General features: G+C 45.4%; 1 protein-coding gene and 1 long non-coding RNA gene across 2 annotated transcripts in view; one reads left to right on the forward strand and one right to left on the reverse strand.

Moving 5' to 3' along the window:
- Positions 1-18,477, forward strand: part of SCARF1 (scavenger receptor class F member 1) — a 54,340-nt gene that overhangs the window by 20,494 nt on the left and 15,369 nt on the right. The window contains exons 3-7 of the mRNA XM_083172169.1: positions 4,346-4,447; positions 6,383-6,908; positions 11,987-12,205; positions 12,699-12,827; positions 14,711-14,814. Coding sequence (XP_083028295.1) covers positions 4,346-4,447; positions 6,383-6,908; positions 11,987-12,205; positions 12,699-12,827; positions 14,711-14,814 — 1,080 coding nt within the window. The remainder of the gene's footprint in view (positions 1-4,345; positions 4,448-6,382; positions 6,909-11,986; positions 12,206-12,698; positions 12,828-14,710; positions 14,815-18,477) is intronic.
- On the reverse strand, positions 11,616-16,788 carry LOC146059712 (uncharacterized). Its single transcript, XR_014470302.1, has 2 exons — positions 16,282-16,788; positions 11,616-12,800 (listed from the first exon to the last, which is right to left on the reverse strand). It is a non-coding gene; the product is annotated as an uncharacterized LOC146059712 (long non-coding RNA).

Raw genomic sequence — 18,477 nt, forward strand, 5'->3', positions numbered from 1 at the left:
TGACAGCCTGGGGGAGTCGGCTTTGGGCACAAAAACCGGTACATTCGGTACAGGTTTTATTTGCCGGTACAGACCGTTAAAAAACGGTACTGTACCGGCAAATCCGGTACAGTTGGAGGGTATGTACTAATACCTGGGCACCGTGTCATCACAGGGCAGGGTATCACCACCTTTGGGTGGCAACATAGGCAAATCTAGAATTATGGTAATGGGTGGTCCCAGATCTAGACACAATAGTAGGGGGACCTTTGCGCGGCTATGCCGCACAGCAAAAAGGGGGTGTGGCCTCATGGGAAGGAGGTGTGGCATCACAAAAAGGGGTGTGGTATTACACTTTAGACCATACACAGTAATGCCCATTACACATTTTAGCAAACTCCATAATATCCATTACACATAAAGCCACACGCCGTAATGCCACTTACACATAAGGCCACCCACCATAATACCCATTACACATTGTGCCACACATCATGATGCCCATTACATACTATATAACAAACCCTAATGCCCATTACATATTTGCCACATAAGTGAGCTTACCTACGTGCTCATTGCTAGGGGGTTCTTGCTTGATGGCACCATAGTACCCATTACACATGATGCCGCACACCATAGTACCCATTACACATGATGCCGCACACCATAGTACCAATTACACATGATGCCACGCACCATAGTACCCATTACACATGATGCTGCACACATAATGTAACTTACACATGATGCTGCACACATAATGCCCCTTACACGTGATGCTGCACACATAATGCCCCTTACACATGATGCTGCACACCGTAATGCCCCTTACACATTAAGCCACACATTATGCGTAATGCCCCCACATACCACCACTTGTAGCGTCCCTTAAGCAATGCCCCTAAAAGTGGCACTTACTGTAAATTTTTATATGAGCCTTCACTGCTGCTGCAGGGAGAGATGGAGAGCAGTGCAGCTGCTTCTATGGGGAGAGGAGCAGAGCGCAGCGCAGAGAGCGCTCCCACATTTGAAATATTGTGCGCGCTGTTGTTGTGCGTGACGTCAGGGGAGCACGCCGGGCGCTGGCAAGACATGATTAAAGGGGGGGCGGGCTGAGGTGAAAGCGGGGAGAAGAATTGTAGCGGAAGCTGCAGGGGTGACAGTCATTGACAGCTGGGCAGAGAGCAAGGGGCTGCCCGGCTGTATTTAGAGCACTACAGGTCACGGCTGTTTGAAATAATACCCCTTTCACAGCAGAAAATGCAGGGATTTACCCGGGAATATAGTCCCTGGATCATGCAGGGACATTCCCAGGCTGACCCCTTATACACCAGCCTAGTCCCAGCATTTTCTGGTGTGAGGGGGAGAGACAACCACTCCCCTCTCCCTACCCCCCTTTAACCAACCAGCTATATCATCGGAACCAACTGACCCATTTGAATAATTTTGGTCCTGTGAAACTGGGCTATTTGGTTCCAGAGAAATCTGACCTCAAAGAACATAAACAGTCAAAAAAAAAAAAAAACGGTTTACCCTCAATATCCCTGGAACCAATTAACCCATATGGATCCAGCTTGGTATCAGATTGAAGGCCCAGCGATTTGGGTTCAACTGAGATCAACCTCGAGCTTCAGTAATGCCGAAGGGGGAACTGGCAGCCCTTGAACTGGGTGGGGGTCGGAATTAGCGGGTCCCATGTTATCCTATAGGGAAAACGTTCCAGCTTTGCCTGGCAGTATCTCCTGTTCCCAGGGGGATAGAGACACAGGGCTGGGCTCGTTGGAAAGCCCCATTCCTCCGCTACAAAATTGGCTAATGGATGGTCCTTACCACCCCCTAGATTTGCCTATGGGTGGTAATACCCTATAGAAGTCTATGGGCTTCTTTCACCAACTGCTGCCCACCATCCACCGCAGACTTCTACCCCCCTCCCCATCCTCTTTGAAACTCCTCCTCCCCCTAGCATATGTCAGAGCCAGATGTCCTTCCGGCTGCAGGGGGGAGTAAGAGGCGTCGGAGACAGATGCACAGGGGTTCCATGCTCATTGCCATGTGGGATTACATGCTCATTGCCAAGGGGGAATACATGCTCACGGTAACTGGGGGACCAGGCAGAAGTGACAGCCATTCACAGCTGGACAGAGAGCGGAGGGCTGCCCGGCTGTATTCAGAGCACTGCAGGTCCCGGCTGTTTGAAATAATACCCCTTTCACACTAGAAAATGCAGGGATTTACCCGGGAATATGGTCCCAGGATCATGCAGGGACATTCCTGGACTGGTCACTTTTACACCAGCCTAGTCCGTGCATTTTCTGGTGTTAAGGGGAGAGAAAAACACCCCCTCTCTCTCCCTCCCTTTAACCGGCTATCTCATTTAACCGGCAATATCTTCGGAACCGACTGACCCATTTACATGAGACCAGTATCATATTGAAAAACATTTAAATGGGCTTCCAATGATTTTGATGGTCCTATGAAACTGGGCCATTTGGTTCCAGAGAAATCTGCCCTCAAAAAACATGAACAGCCATGAAATTACATTTTTAGAAATAAAAAAATGGATTATCTCTGGAAAATATTAACCCTTATGAACCAGCCTGGTGTCAGACTGAAGGTCCAGTGATTTGGGTTTGAATGAGATCAACCTCGAGCTTTTGTGATGCCAGGGGGGGAACTGGCAGCCGTCAGAACTGTGTCGGGGTCAGAATTAGCGGGTCCCATGTTATCCTATGGGGAAAGCGTTCCAGCTTTGCCCGGTGGTATCTCCGGTTCTCTGGGGGCTAGCAATGCGAGTCTGGGCTCATTGGAAAGCCCCAGAGAGTGGGCCTGGAGCTACAGCTCCATCAGGCCCATTGTTAATCTGACCCTGCCAGTACCCAATGGCAGCTGACATCAACAGCAGCCAAATGCCTTCTTGCTTTGCATACTCTGCTGAGCGGGTTGCACCAGCCATGGTTGTGTGTAATGTATGTACTGGCTGCCTTACTCTGGGGATCAGCAGCGGAGTTTTACTGAGCCGTGGCTGCATGGGATACATCACTTGTTTCCTCTATTGGCCCATACTCATTTTAAACTAGTCAATGGGAGTCTGGCTAGAAGGAGAAGTTTGAATGCTGCATCCTGGTAAAATGCACTGCTCTGCAGATCTACGAAGTGAGGCCACACATATATTACATATATATATATATATATATATATATATATATATATATATATATATATAGTAATTTGATAGATGCGGCACTCCACTGACCAAATGGATCACAAACAAACCGGTGCCCGCCGACAGGTGTATCAAAGGATACTTGTAGACAGCGTGTGGTGCGCGGCGGCACTCGAATAACTGAGACTAACTACAGGGGTGATCCCAACGTTTCAAGACCTTTCGGTCCCTTTATCAAGGTGCAGAAGACAAGGTCTTCTGCACCTTGATAAAAGGACCGAAAGGTCTTGAAACGTTGGGTTTGTCTCAGTTATTCGAGTGCCGCCGCGCACCACACGCTATATATATATATATATATATATATATATATATATATATATATATATATATTGCAAAACTGGCCCATCCTAGGAATATGTGGTCTGTGCTGCAGCCCCCAGGCATCAGCTGCCACTTTTAGGGTGTCAGGGAGATCGCCATTATTTCGTGGATGAGTCAGCAAATATGGGGTGTGATTCTAGTCCCTTCGGAATGGGGCAAATTCGGCCCTGCTCCGATGGTTGGGGCACTGCGCATGCGCATGGTCTTTTATATGCAAGTGCAGGTCCCCTTTGCGACTTGCACAGTTGCCGAGCTGTACGCAGGGAGTGGAGTGGGCCTAGGGCGTGCGTCTTTGGGGTCAGGTGTCACCCAAGGGAACCCCGAGCGTTTCATGGGTGTCGGGTCCCCATGAAAACATTGGGAGTTCCATGGGAAGGCAGGCGGGCCGATGTTTGCCAGGGGCAGGCGGCTGACATCACATGACATCAGCCGCCTGCCCAGTCTCTGTGTCCGTCCCAGCACAAGCAAATAAAAGCCCAGGACAAATCATTTGATAGTCGGTGACTATTGAATAATTTCTCCTGCAGCAGTGACATGCGAGGGGATGTGTCTTCGGTACACACTCCCTTGCAGGGTTGCGAGGGGAAACAATGGCGGGGGGTGGATTTTCGGTGGGGTGGGCTCTCTAGCACTCAGTAAGCTGCGATGCTCGCAGCTTACCAAGTCAACCAAAATCAGCCCCTTGGTGCAAACTGTCTGCAGCAGGCCTTATGTAAAGGTGCACTTGTAAACAGAGGCGACTCAATTTCCGGTAAAATTGGGACTGTATTACATTGACTGCACGAGTATGATTCCATAGTAACAAATTTCCTTTCACTCCAGCAATCTGTGAGGGGGCTGACACCTGCAAAACAGACGAAGTGTGTATACGACCAGGAGTCTGCCGATGTAAACCGGGTTTCTTTGGTGCCGATTGCAATTCACGTGAGTACAACATTTTATTTCTGAGTTTGGTATCACAGGTAATCTGGTTAATCCAGTTGCCAAAATATAATTCTTTTTATATATGATTTTCTTTGATGTTTCAGATTGTCAAAAGAAAAAAAAATGCTGACAAAATTGGCATGTGTAAAGTTATAACCCGCAGCAAGACATAAATGTTGTTCAGAAATGGCGCAGGTGCGTCCGTTCTAGGGTCTGTTATGTGTGGGTGCTTTAATATGCTAATGATAGTTTCAGCCTTTCCCTGTGTAGCAGCATGTGCAAGCCCTGATATGGCCATTTTCTAATATAGGCAGTGACCAGTCCATTCACAAGTTGAGTGACAGGCTCCAGCTTTTGAAGGCGGCACGCTGTCGTTTTTATGGGAGCGTCCCAGAAACCACAGGCATTGCCTGGCCGTTGGGAGGAAGGGCTGCTGACATTGGCAGCAGCCTCCTTTTCCCCACAGCCCTCACTGTAGTGAGAAGGAAATGCATTGGATGGTGAGTGATTATGAATGGATTTGCCCCTGTGTGCACAGCTGCGAACGCATTTACAGCTGTGCACACGGGGTGGGGGGAGATCGTGGTGGCGTTCACCTGATCGTTGGGCTCTGAAGAATCGCAGCACAGCGATCAGGTCTGAATAAGGCCCATGTTACACTGTTTGGATGAGTGATGAATGGGAGCCTGTAGTGGAGCAGAGGGGAAGGCAGCTCATCAGCCAGTGAGTATCTTCTTGGTACAGGGACCTGCAAACAGCAGTTATAGCGGGGTGAAATCAGGGGGTCTCAGGCGATAAGAGGAGGAAATCTGTCCTTCTCCATGCTGCTATTACAAGATGATTCAACACATGTGCAGATAGGCTCCGGCCATCTTGGTTAGGGAATAAAGTCCCATTATGTTGGAGACTGCGCATTTGTGCACTCCACTTCAAGTTCTTACACACATCAGGCCACCTCCCAGATACCGGCCAAAATGTTTATTGCTTTGCCTTTCTCTGTAACCAGTTTTCCCCAATCACAACCTTTGTACGTATACTGTGGTGCACATGTGCCATAGGGGTTTTCAAAAAAATGTGCACATTCAGTAGCAAATAATTGCTCAACTACGATGACATCGGCATTGAGTTCAGTGAGTGCCCACCTCTGATGGACTAAATTTACTCTGTCAACAGTCATAAGGTTGACAACTATTGGTCGACAAGGTCAAAAGGTCGACAGGGTCAAAAGGTCGACAGTCAAAAGGACAACAGGGTTCAAAGGCCAACAGTCAATAGGTCAACAGGGTCAATAGGTAGACAGCCAAAAGGTCAACATGGTCAAACGGTTGACATGAAAACGTTTTTTTACAAAACCTTGAGCCGACATGTGCCGGCAGGCAGTATATCATACCCTACCATCCACTACGGCATTGAGGGAGGACATAATAGTGTGCCGAGTGCAGCGAGCCTGAAGCATGACGAGCATAGCAAGCCATGTGAGGGGACGCCGTACTCTTAGACAGTGTCCATATCGACCTATGTCGACATAGACACCAAAAAAAAACATGAAAACGCATGTCAGCTTTTTCCATGTCAACATTTTGACCATGTTGACCTTTTGACTGTAGACCTTTTGACTGTCAAGCTTTTGACCCTGTCAACCTTCTGACTGTCAACATTTTGGACCCTGTTGACCTTTTGACTGTCGACCATTAGTGGTCGACCATATGAATGTAGACCTAGACATTGTAGATCTAATATACCATCACCCTCTGAAGCAGGCCCATTGTGAGGTCGACATACTCATTGTTGACCCAAGCCATTTGAAGACATTTTAAATTTATCCTATGAAAAAAGGCTAAAACTGCTCCTCACCTCTATGGGGGAAATTAAAGTGTTGTGTGATTTAAAAATCAACTAGTTGTGATAACACAGGCTTATTCTTTTTTTTTCCAGCCTGTCCAGACCAATACTGGGGCTCAGACTGCAAGCAGCGGTGTTCCTGCCATCCATTTGGAAAGTGTGACGGAGTGACTGGTCAATGTATCTGCTACCCTAACCGTTGGGGCCCTAACTGTCAGAACACCTGCAATTGTGGCCCACAGGGGACTTGTGACCAACTCACTGGATTGTGCCAATGTAGCCCAGGCTGGTGGGCACAACATTGCAATAAGCAATGCCTGTGCAATCTGGACACCTCCCACTGTAACCAGACCAATGGGCAGTGTATATGTAACAGCGGCTGGTGGGGCCATCGGTGCAGTATAAACTGTAAATGCAACAAATCTCCATGTCTGCAAACCAGCGGGCATTGCAAGTGTCGGGAAGGCTGGTTTGGTGCTAAATGTGAATACCAGTGTGACTGTGTGCATGGCAAATGCAACCCATTAAACGGCGAGTGTGACTGTCTCACAGGATACCAAGGGAGGAGATGTGCCGATCCATGTCCTGCTGGGAAATATGGACCCAAATGTGAAGCAAGGTAAATTGTGGAAAGAAAACAACAATAATTCTACTACAACGCAACTTAATTTGTACAAGTAAGCAAAAAGGTCGACATGAGTTTGTCACTTTTCTTGTGTCAATGTCGACACCTGTGCATGAAGACCTTCCGACTTTACTGTGTCCAATCAGAGTCCACGTCGATGGTAAAGGTGGAGAGAGAGATTAAAAAAACTCACGACGACCATTACATGTGTTGAGCATTGCCACGTCAGCCATTTTACCATGTTGACCTTTTGAGCATGTCGACCATATGCTGTTGACCTACAGTATTAACTGTAGTAAATAAAACAGGGATAAGGATATATTCAAGCGCTGTCTGTGTGTGTTCTCTTCAATTCTCCCGTCCCCGTGAGACGATATGCGGAAAAAGGAAAAGAACACAATGTGTAAAAACTGTATTTATACTTCAAAACATACAAGGGAAATGGAAATAGAACGTACCACACTCACAATAGGAGTGTGTATTTCAAATACGTAAAGGTATCTTTTTTCTCAATGATAGTATAGCCTTCACCAAGTCCACCCTGGTGTTCAATGGAAATAGATTGGGCGTACGTTTTCACTCACAAAATAAAGATGTTATAAAACATAGCCTTGAAAAAGATTCTAAATCGAAACGCGTTGGCTGGCTTTCTGGATCTGCACAACCTCCTTTTTAAACTTTTGGACCATTCTATGCTGGACATTTAAACAAAGGTACCGGGTGTTTTCTCACCATCATCTCTAAGCTTATCCGGAGAGTTTATTGGTGTCATCTAGTGTGAGTCTTAATTAACATCTATCACCCACCTTTGGAATATTTTACAGTGTACCTATGGTCTAAGTGTATTTTAAAAAAAAAAAAAATTTTTTGGCAATAAAATAAATTTTTTTCAAGCAAAAGAAACCCAGATGTGCTTTGAAAATTCCTGCCAATTGTGAGTTATTGGTACGCTTGCCTCAAAAAGAAACCTTTATATGTTTTATAACATCTTTATTTTGTGAGTGAAAACGTACGCCCAATCTATTTCCATTGAACACCAGGGTGGACTTGGTGAAGGCTATACTATCATTGAGAAAAAAGATACCTTTACGTATTTGAAATACACACTCCTATTGTGAGTGTGGTACGTTCTATTTCCATTTCCCTTGTATGTTTTGAAGTATAAATACAGTTTTTACACATTGTGTTCTTTTCCTTTTTCCGCATATCGTCTCACGGGGACGGGAGAATTGAAGAGAACACACACAGACAGCGCTTGAATATATCCTTATCCCTGTTTTATTTATCATTGTTTTCACTTGTTTTGGTTGAACAAGTCTTAGGTTATATTGAGCTGCTCTTCTGTTTTCTTTTGCGCCTTGGAAACCTCCAGTATTTTATACTAAGTATTAACTGTAGACCTATCATCCAGATACCATGCTACTGCTGCAGTGTATCCTTACTGGTCACTGCTACTACTGTTGCAGTACCTTACTGGGCACTACTATTGTGGCAGCATATAACTATGCAGTACTGATTTTTGGAATGACACTGGGTACTATTACCATTATGGTAACACAGCACTAGGTAGTACTACTCTTGTGGTAGCACAGTTTTGGCCACTACTAATATTGTTATATAATATTAAAGGATATATATATATATTTTTAATGAAATTTGTTTTATTGAAGACATTTTTTATTACCATACAAATAAATCAAGCCAAATACAAATGCACATATATGGAAATACATACAAGTATTTGACGTGCAACAGTATAAAAATGACAACTAAATAATAAAAGGAGAGAGACCCGTTCGCTAGGCAGTGAAAGAAAGCTGCTAAACGACCAGGTCTGAATCAGTTTCTTAAATCGCTGTTTGACGGACAGGAAACCAGCGTATGGGGGGTGGAAACCAGCCGTATACTGGGAGTATCAGGGAGGGCATGTGACATCAGCTCCGGCCTCGATCACCCTGTTTCTATCGCACAGGAAGAGTAGGTTCTGGGTTACACACAGACTGCACAGACTGGGAAAATCATAAGATGGTGAGTGCAGGGCCGGCGCCACCACTAGGCAAATCTAGGCATTTGCCTAGGGCGCCGGCCACTGGAGGGCGGCATTTTGTGCCGTCCGGGTACCTGTCCTACGGCGCTGTCTATTTAAATCTGGCGGCGGAGGCAGCGGGGGTCCCTGCAGTCCATTAAAAATCACGAGCGCTATCCGCCGGGCTATGCGGAAGCGCTTCTAGTGTGAAAACTCTGGCAGCACGGCGCACGCTGATCTCAGCCAATCAGCGTGCTGCCAGTGTTTTCACACTAGAAGCGCTTCCGCATAGCCCGGCGGATAGGGCTCGTGATTTTTAATGGACTGCAGGGACCCCCGCTGCCTCCGCCGCCAGATTTAAATAGACAGCGCCGAACGACAGGTACCCCCCCCCCCCCGGCACCGGGGCGCCCCCAGCCCGACTCGCCTGGGGCGCTCCGGTGCCTTGCACCGGCCCTGGGTGAGTGAGTTGCATATGGATTTGCAGGTATATGCCAATCAGCGTGATTTTCGCAAAACATTCGCAGCCTTGCACAGGGCGGTTTTACATCTGATTGCAGGGCACAAAATATTTTGCAGAGCAGCAGTCAGGTCTGAATGAGTACTTTCTCTACAGAGGGACTTGAATTAATCTAAGGTTAATGTAAGGTTAAGGGAACAAAAACAAGCATGCAATCTATAAATGAAATGGGGTAAATGTAGGGGAATCTTTGATGGAGAATGATTTGGGGGTTCTCATTGTCAGTAGGCTTAGCAATAGTGCTCAATGTCTAGCAGCAGCTGCAAGGGCCAATAAAGTATTCACATGCCGAAAACATACCCTCCAACATGACCCATTCCATTAGGTACAAAATGCTCTGTTCCTGGACTTCCCTGCCAGTGGCAGTTACAGATGTGAGCCTGCAGCACAGTCCAATATTCAAAAAGGGGAGCCACACCAGCTGCCATCCCAAACATCACTGAGAGTTGATGTGACCCCCCCTCTTTGAATATTGGACTGTGCTGTAGGCTCACATCTGTAACTGTCACTGGCAGGAAAGTCCAGGAACAGAGCATTTTGTACCTAATGGGATGGGTCATGTTGGAGGGTATGCGAAAAACAGGCATAAATGCAACAGGAGACAATTTTGCCTCTATGTCAATTGTTGGTACTGCTTCATCTTGAATACAGGCCCTTATTCTGATTCATGCATGCACCCTTGCAAATGAACCAAACCATGCCTTGCCAATGGTTAGCCTGGAGAATTCATCACGACCGCAATGGCATATATACGCCCAGCATTTAATGGGAACACCCATGAAACGCAGGGCGTACACATATGCTAATGCCCCAGCCTACACCCCCACTCGCAAGGCTGGGAGCGTGCACTTGGCGACCAGACTTCTTGCCGAGTTCCCAAGCACCCAGCGTATACACTTGCACAGAAATGCTGCTGCGCATGCGCAAAACATCCGCCCCTGTGCAAATTCCAATCCGAGCGAATGAACCAGAATAAGGCCCACAGTGTACAGTTTGGGGCACCGCTCCATAAAAAAAGACATGTTGGAACTAGAAAGGGTTCAGAAAAGAGCATAACTGATAAAGGGTATGAAGGCACTGAGCTATGAGACGTTTAGCCAGATCGGGCATGTTTACTTTAGAAAAGAAGAGATATTATTATTATATACAAATACATTAAGGGTCAATACAGAGAATGTTCAGTAGAACTTTTTACCCCAAAACTGTGCGCAGGACACACGGTTACCCCATAAGGTTAGAGGAGAGGAAGTTCACAACCAGCGAAGAATGGGTTTCTTTAGAGTAAGGGCAGTGAAGATGTGGAATACACTGCAAGGGAAGATTGTGATGACAGACTCAATTGATATGTTTAAGATACACTTAGACAAATTTATAGTGGGCAAGAGTATCCATGGTTACAACCGTTAATTAAAATGTACAGTAGTGGACCCAGAGTGCAATAGGACTGCCATCATGGGTCATGAGGGATATTTGGATTAATTGGTGGTTGCGTCATCTGGGTCATTTACAAATATAAGATAGGGGCCACAGGAGGTTGAACTTGATGGACTGGTGTCTTTTTTCATCCTAATTAACTTAATAATTATGTAAGTACTATTGTGGTCTAACATCACTAGGCTCTACTACTATTTTAGTGTAATATGGCGTGGTGAGAGAGTCAACTGAGGCTAGCAGTGGAGTTGAAGTCTGGAGTGAAGTGTGACAAGATATGAGTGGAGTAGACTAGAAAGGAATAGGATACAATGATCAAGCTATAAGAAATTAAAAGGGCTTAGATAATAATTTTTGGGGCTTCCAGGGTCAGAAAGAGCCAGGTCCTGGCAATGTTGTGGAGGAGCACGTGGCTACAGTGGGTGAGGGACTGCATGTGGTGGGTGAAAAACCTGACCAAACTAATTAGTGTTTGCCTATTTAAGCTTACCAACCCCGGGTGCTGTGCAAGCTGAAATGCCGGTTCCAGCAGCCAATCGCACCCAAACAGAACTGCAATTGAATAGCTCATTTGGGCACCACCTGCTGGCTGCTGGCACTCCTAACAATTGAATTCCCCCCTATAAGTTCAGTGTTAGATGCCCCAAAGTTTTCACGGGCAGCTGGACTTCTTTAAAATACACCTAGCTCCAACCATTACAGACTGTATAAAGGGAACATAAAGAAGAATATAAACTTTTTTATTCCAAATGGCAGAATTTCCAGGCAATTCTAGACAAACTCATCTATAATAGACAACCTCAAGAACTTTGGATAAATCCAGTGTTATGATATACAGAAGCTCATCACTGAGGCACTATGCATCATCCATGCAGAGACTAAAAGGATAATGTAAGAGGCATGTGTTTGTTGCACTTTGTGGAAAGGGTCCACCAAATAATTGGAGGTAGCATAAATCAATAATTTACATGCAACTATTATTTATACTTTTCACAGTATATGAGTGTATGACAATTAATAGCTGGTATTGACCACATAACGCACGTTAAACCTAATCAGTTGGTGCTAATATTCTTACTATTTCCCCACTGCTAGCTGTGGAAAATGCAAGCAGGGCCAGGCATGCTCCCCAATGGATGGATCATGCGTGTCCTGTGAGCCTGGCTGGAATGGTACAAGGTGCGACCTGCCCTGTTCTCCTGGATACTACGGGTTGTACTGCGCACAGCGGTGTCCAAAGTGCCGCAAGGATAAAGTCTGCAGCAGCGACACTGGAACCTGCCTGAACTGTGATCCGGGGAAGATGGGACCCAGGTATGTCAGTGAGCAGAATATGACAAGTAGTAAACTTTACATATTGTATAAGCTCCACCCTATGGCAGAATGTCACTACTTCATCATAGTTACATTTATAGTTATGAGCAATAGAGTATTATTTTTTTTTTGCCTTAGTAAAGCAATTAATGTGAGTAATTAATGCACATACCTGCCAATATAACAGATTTCAATAATGGAGTTGGCCAAATGCCATGGGCTAGGCTGGTTGAGGCGTGGTGTCATATACTGACTGGGGATTTAAATGGAAGAAATTGGAGTTTACATAAATAGTTATGTCTATCAAAACTTTGCTGTATTGGCATGGAGCAAGATAGAGTGATCATTCATTCTTTGTTGTGTTGTGTACAGCATTTATCTTCTCTCTTCGCACCAGCAGTAAATCTCTATATGGCTACATTGGAAGTTGGACAAAATCGATGTACTTGGCCTAGTTGAATCCGAGTGTTAATTATTGTACTTTTCTCCACAGATGTGAGTTCTTTTGCCCAGCTGGAAGTTATGGGGACAGGTGCCAACTCTTGTGCCCACTTTGTATCCATGGGAGCTGTGACCCAGTAACAGGGGACTGCATCTGTGAATTAGGATATTGGAAATCAAGGTAAGATGAAGCAAGTTATAGAACTTTTCTATGGGCCATCCCATATTGGCCTGGTACACACCAGAACGATCCTGATTGTTAGTAGATTGTTAGCAGATTGTGTGATGGTCGCACGATCTGTTGGAGCACACAATCTGCTAACGATCTGCATCCAATCTGATCCCAATCCGATCTGAGTCTGTATCCAGTTGAATGATCTTTTACAGATCCTACCTGCAGCAGGTAGGATCTGTAAAACGACCAAACGACAGCGGGGACGCGCATCGGATTGGAATCGGATCGGAATTGGACCTAAACATGCCCAATCTACATACAATCTGCATCCAATCGGTCAGAATTGGATCCAGATTGATGGAATTGAGCCCTAATCGTTCTGGTGTGTACCCCCCCTAACACTAAACAGTCTGAGTGCTCTTCAGCTCTCATCTTTCTGCTGGTCTAATGCTGCTAACTACTGCTTGTTAGTGTCATCCAATTTGGCTGCAGACATTAGTGCTCAAGCCAAGCACCCACATCTTTGCTGAAATCCCAGGGACTAGTTGTCGTGTTTGGAAGATGATCATACACAGGTTGAGATGTGGTTATTACCAAAGACTCCGGATGATAGATCAACAGTTGACATGGCACAAGATCAACACCAAATGGTCGAATTGCACTAGGTCCATATTTTAAGGGGTCAACATTGACACTAAAAACATCGAAAAACTCTTGTGTCGACCATTCCCATGTTGCCCCTTTTGCTCGTGTAGACCTTTTTTGCCAATTGTGACCTTATGCATGTCGACATTTTGTCAATGTGAACCTAGTACATGTTGACCTTTGGTCAGTGTTGACCTTTGGTCAATGTCGAGCTTTCGATTTCATTGACCTATTGACTGTCTATCTAGACAATGTCTTTTCTATGATCCACATCCATATTAAGTCAGTTATAGAGATACTGTCCATGTCAACAGTACATGTAGGATATATGTACGAGGTAACATGTTATCAACACTTTAAAAATAATTTCAGCAATTTAACATGGAGGATTTCAATGATGGCTGCCATAGCTAGGCAGGGCCATGGCTAGCGGTGGCTGAGCAGTGCAGCCTACAACAGCCTTTGACCTGCATGGTCCCTGGTATGGCACCTAGAGAAATGCATTGAGCATCCTTAGGAAGCTGTGGTCACTGCCTGAGGCACATGGGATTATACTTAGGATGCTTCAGGTGCTCACCTGCTTCCTGGTGCTGGTTATCACCCTGCTAGGGCCTTGACCATAGCTGCCCGATCAGTTGGTTCTGATCATTATAATTTTTAATTGTTGCCTATTGTGGCAGTTACATATTAAGAATCACCTTCATTAACATTAATTACACAGATGGACAAGATAATAGGAGCCTGTCCCTGCAGTATGTGGGAACTAAATTTATCACGGTGCTTAATGGTCCAGGCATCTTGTTGCTCTAGTGAGCATGCACAAGTGCACAGTATCTGGGGAGGGATCCTTCAGATCCCTCTCCAGGAAAATTTAGCAAAATATAACACATAAGCTACAATGTCTAATGCCATCAGAAGATGCTGTTGGTTATGGGTCAATTTGACAGCTATGGGGGCTGCTTTACCACACAAATTTGGGAGAACACAGCAGATATCGCCAATAACTCCTTTGGTCCCCTGAACATACTGTCAGTATTTTTGCATAGCCCCTAAAAACATCTGTTTTGGGGGATTTTCTGCAATATATTTTATACATATTGCCCTTAAACTGAGATGCAGCAGAAAGTCAGGGTAACAATGGAGAAAACTGTGCCAGATAGCAGCATTGTATTTAAGTCTTTAGCCAATGGATGGTTTTTATCATCTTATTTTACTGAATATATTTCCCTTACTGATCCTTTCAGTTGCAATGAGACGTGCCCCCATGGCTTTTTTGGATTCAACTGTTCCAGCAGCTGTGAGTGCGGTAATGGTCCTTGTGATCCAAAGTATGGAACGTGCCTACTGAGTAAGTCAGCTTCGTGCTATGGATAATATCCGAGTATGGTAGTTACAATGTAAGTGTGGAAGGCATTGATTAAACCCTTTATAGATAAATAGTGTCATTAATATTAAGGGTAGTAATTGCATGTAAAGTTGACATCATGCCATAGTGCAGGGATGGGGAACCTTTGGCCCTCCAGCTGTTGCTGAACTACACATCCCAGCATGGACTGCAACATTTTTGCTATTTGGCCATGCTAAAACAGTAGCAAAGCATTCTGGGATGTGTAGTTCAACAACAGCTGGAGGGCCGAAGGTTCCCCATCCCGGCAGTGGCGTAACTATAAATTATGCTCCCCCAAGCCAAAATATTTTTAGGCGCCCCCCCCCCCCCTAATTCCCCATACACATTACCGCTCTGAGGCTACCCATGTCCCTTGAAAAAGACTGGCCGGGCCGGAAGCTTCCTGTGGGGCCGGGCCAGAAGCTTCCCGCCCCACAGCCCCCCTATATTACATTATACACAGCCCTCCCCATATTACATTATACACCGTCCCCCCATATTACATTATACACAGCCCTCCCCATATCACATTATACACCGTCCCCCCATATCACATTATACACAGCCCACCCCATATTACATTATACACAGCCCCCCCATATTGCATTATACACAGCCCACCCCATATTACATTATACACAGCCCACCCCATATTACATTATACACAGCCCACCCCATATTACATTACACAGCCCACCCCATATTACATTATACACAGCCCCCCCATATTACATTATACACAGCCCACCCCATATTACATTATACACAGCCCACCCCATATTACATTATACACAGCCCCCCCATATTACATTATACACAGCCCACCCCATATTACATTATACACAGCCCACCCCATATTACATTATACACAGCCCACCCCATATTACATTATACACAGCCCACCCCATATTACATTATACACAGCCCACCCCATATTACATTATACACAGCCCCCCCATATTACATTATACACAGCCCACCCCATATTACATTATACACAGCCCCCCCATATTACATTATACACAGCCCACCCCATATTACATTATACACAGCCCACCCCATATTACATTATACACAGCCCCCCCTCCCATATTACATTATACACAGCCCACCCCATATTACATTATACACAGCCCACCCCATATTACATTATACACAGCCCCCCCATATTACATTATACACAGCCCACCCCATATTACATTATACACAGCCCACCCCATATTACATTATACACAGCCCCCCCTCCCATATTACATTATACACAGCCCATTCCACATGATAAACAGCCCCCACACACACTAAAGTACAGATTCCCATCATATTACAGACCCCACTCCCCCAGTTCACACACAGCACCACAGTAATAAGAGTACCACATTACAGTAGATAAAACACAGCCCCCTCACTCCCCCACTATACAACACTCACCTGGCTTGCCCATTCCTTGGAGGTGCAGGGAGCTAGCAGTGTGGTGAGTGTTTGGGACCAGCATCAGGGCGGCAGCAGCAGCAGGTTACAGGAGCACTGTGCAGGGAGCCCAGCAGTATGGTAGGTGGGGCCAGCATCAGGGCAGCCGGAGAGCAGGGCTGAGCAGGGAGCAGGGCTGAGCAGGGAGCAGGGAGAGCAGGGCTGAGGCCTTCTGCACGGAGCCCATCAGTGTGGTGGGCGGGGCCAGCATCAGGAAGCCCTGACTGAGTGACGGCTCTCCTGCTCCTCAAGCTGCAGTGCACGGACTTCCTCTCACAGCGCGCTGGCCGGCTGTGTATAATTATCATGAGCAGGCCCCCTCCGGACTAAGGACTGCTCAGCTTCCCGGCTTCTGTCTGGCCTCTCCGTGCGGGAGCAGGCGCCCACGCAGCCCCCGCTCCCCCAAGCAGTGGCGGGGGCTGCCTTACACAAGCTACGCCACTGCATCCCGGCCATAGTGAATAGGTTTTAATAGGTTGGAAAACCATGTAAATACAATGAGTGTAATTACAGATAGAAAATACAAATTAAAATGAATAATTAAATTAAGTTAAATACAAACAACAACTGTCTTGCTCTTTAAAGAAAACAAAATGAATGTGCTTTCCTGCCACTGAGCAAATGCAAATAATGAATATAGAATGTGAATAGACTGCAATAACTACACTAATAATTGTAATATTATCAATATTATCAAGTAGGAGGCAGGGAACTTTGTTGGCCCGAGAACAAGATATTGAAGGGGCACCTGTCCCAATGCTTCTATCTAGCGAGACACCTTTCTGCAGTAGTTGTTCATTTTATGCCCCATAGTAGTGCCCTCATTCATTTTCTGAGCCACAGCAATGCCTTAGTATTGATTATGCCCCACATTGTAGTGCTCTAGTTAATATTATGCCCCATAGTAGCAACCTAGTTTATTTTTTGAATCATAGTAGCATCCTTCTTTATTTTATTTATCTTTATTTATTTTCTGAGCCACGGTACTCTTACAGTAGTTATGTTATGCCTCATAGTAATGCCCTAGTTTAGGTTATGCCCCATAGTAGTGTTCTAGATAATATTATACATCATAGTAATGGCCCTAGTTTATTTTCTGAGCCATAGTAGTGCCTTAGTTAATGCTATTCCCCATATAAGTATCTTAATTTAATTTTTTGAACCATAGTAGCGGCCATTATCACATCATAAGGCTACAAGTACACTCTATGCAACACAGCAGGCTCAATACTCATTATGACATACAGTACAGTGTTCCCAGTTCATATTATACTATATTACCATGCCCTAGTTCATACTATGTGACATTATAATGCCTTTCAGATCATTTTATACAACATGACACTGAGCAGGCATACCTAGACATGTTGAAGACCTGAAAGGTAAAAGTTAAATGTTAACACATATAACTTTAACAGGGAATGCGGACCCCTCTCAGCTGTGGGCCCCATAGCAGATGCACTCCCTGTACCTATGGTTGCTACACCCTTGGTGGGAGGGATCAATACACACTCAGCCAATCAGAAGCTCTTGTTATTTGCCAATATCATCATCATCATGTTCGTATTTTGCACCATAAATTGAGATACATGGCTAGCGAAAGGTGCACATGCAGCTTTGTAGCAGCCTGGCTGATACTGGCCATACACTAGACCAGGCATGTCCAAACTCTGGCCCTCCAGCTGTTGTGAAACTGCACATCCCAGCATGCCTTGCCATAGTTTTATCATTCCCGAATAGCACAACTGTGGCAAGGCATGATGGGACTTGTAGTTTCACAACAGCTGGAGGGGCCATAGTTTGGACATGCCTGCCCTAGACCAACTTTCATCTAGAAAAACTTAACACAAAATATTCAGGCGCTGGTTTATACCAAATGGGGACCAATTAATAAAAAAAACCTCTTTCTAGGTTAAATTTCAATCTCATCTGTTGCCCATACAGGAACATACCTCCCAACATGACCCATGCCAGGAGGGACACAATGCTCTGTTCCTGGACTTCCCTGGTAATGTACGATTAACATCACCTGTGGGGAGCTAGGTAATTGATAAGAAAGGCGTTTCACCACAGGTGATGGCAATCATAAATTAAGAGGAAAGTCCAGGAGCAGAGCTAAGTGTCCCTCCTGGAGAGGATCATGTTGGGAGGTATGTA

The sequence above is a fragment of the Crinia signifera genome, chromosome 2 (assembly GCF_055691185.1).
Source record: "Crinia signifera chromosome 2, ASM5569118v1, whole genome shotgun sequence".
NCBI lineage: Eukaryota > Metazoa > Chordata > Amphibia > Anura > Myobatrachidae > Crinia > Crinia signifera.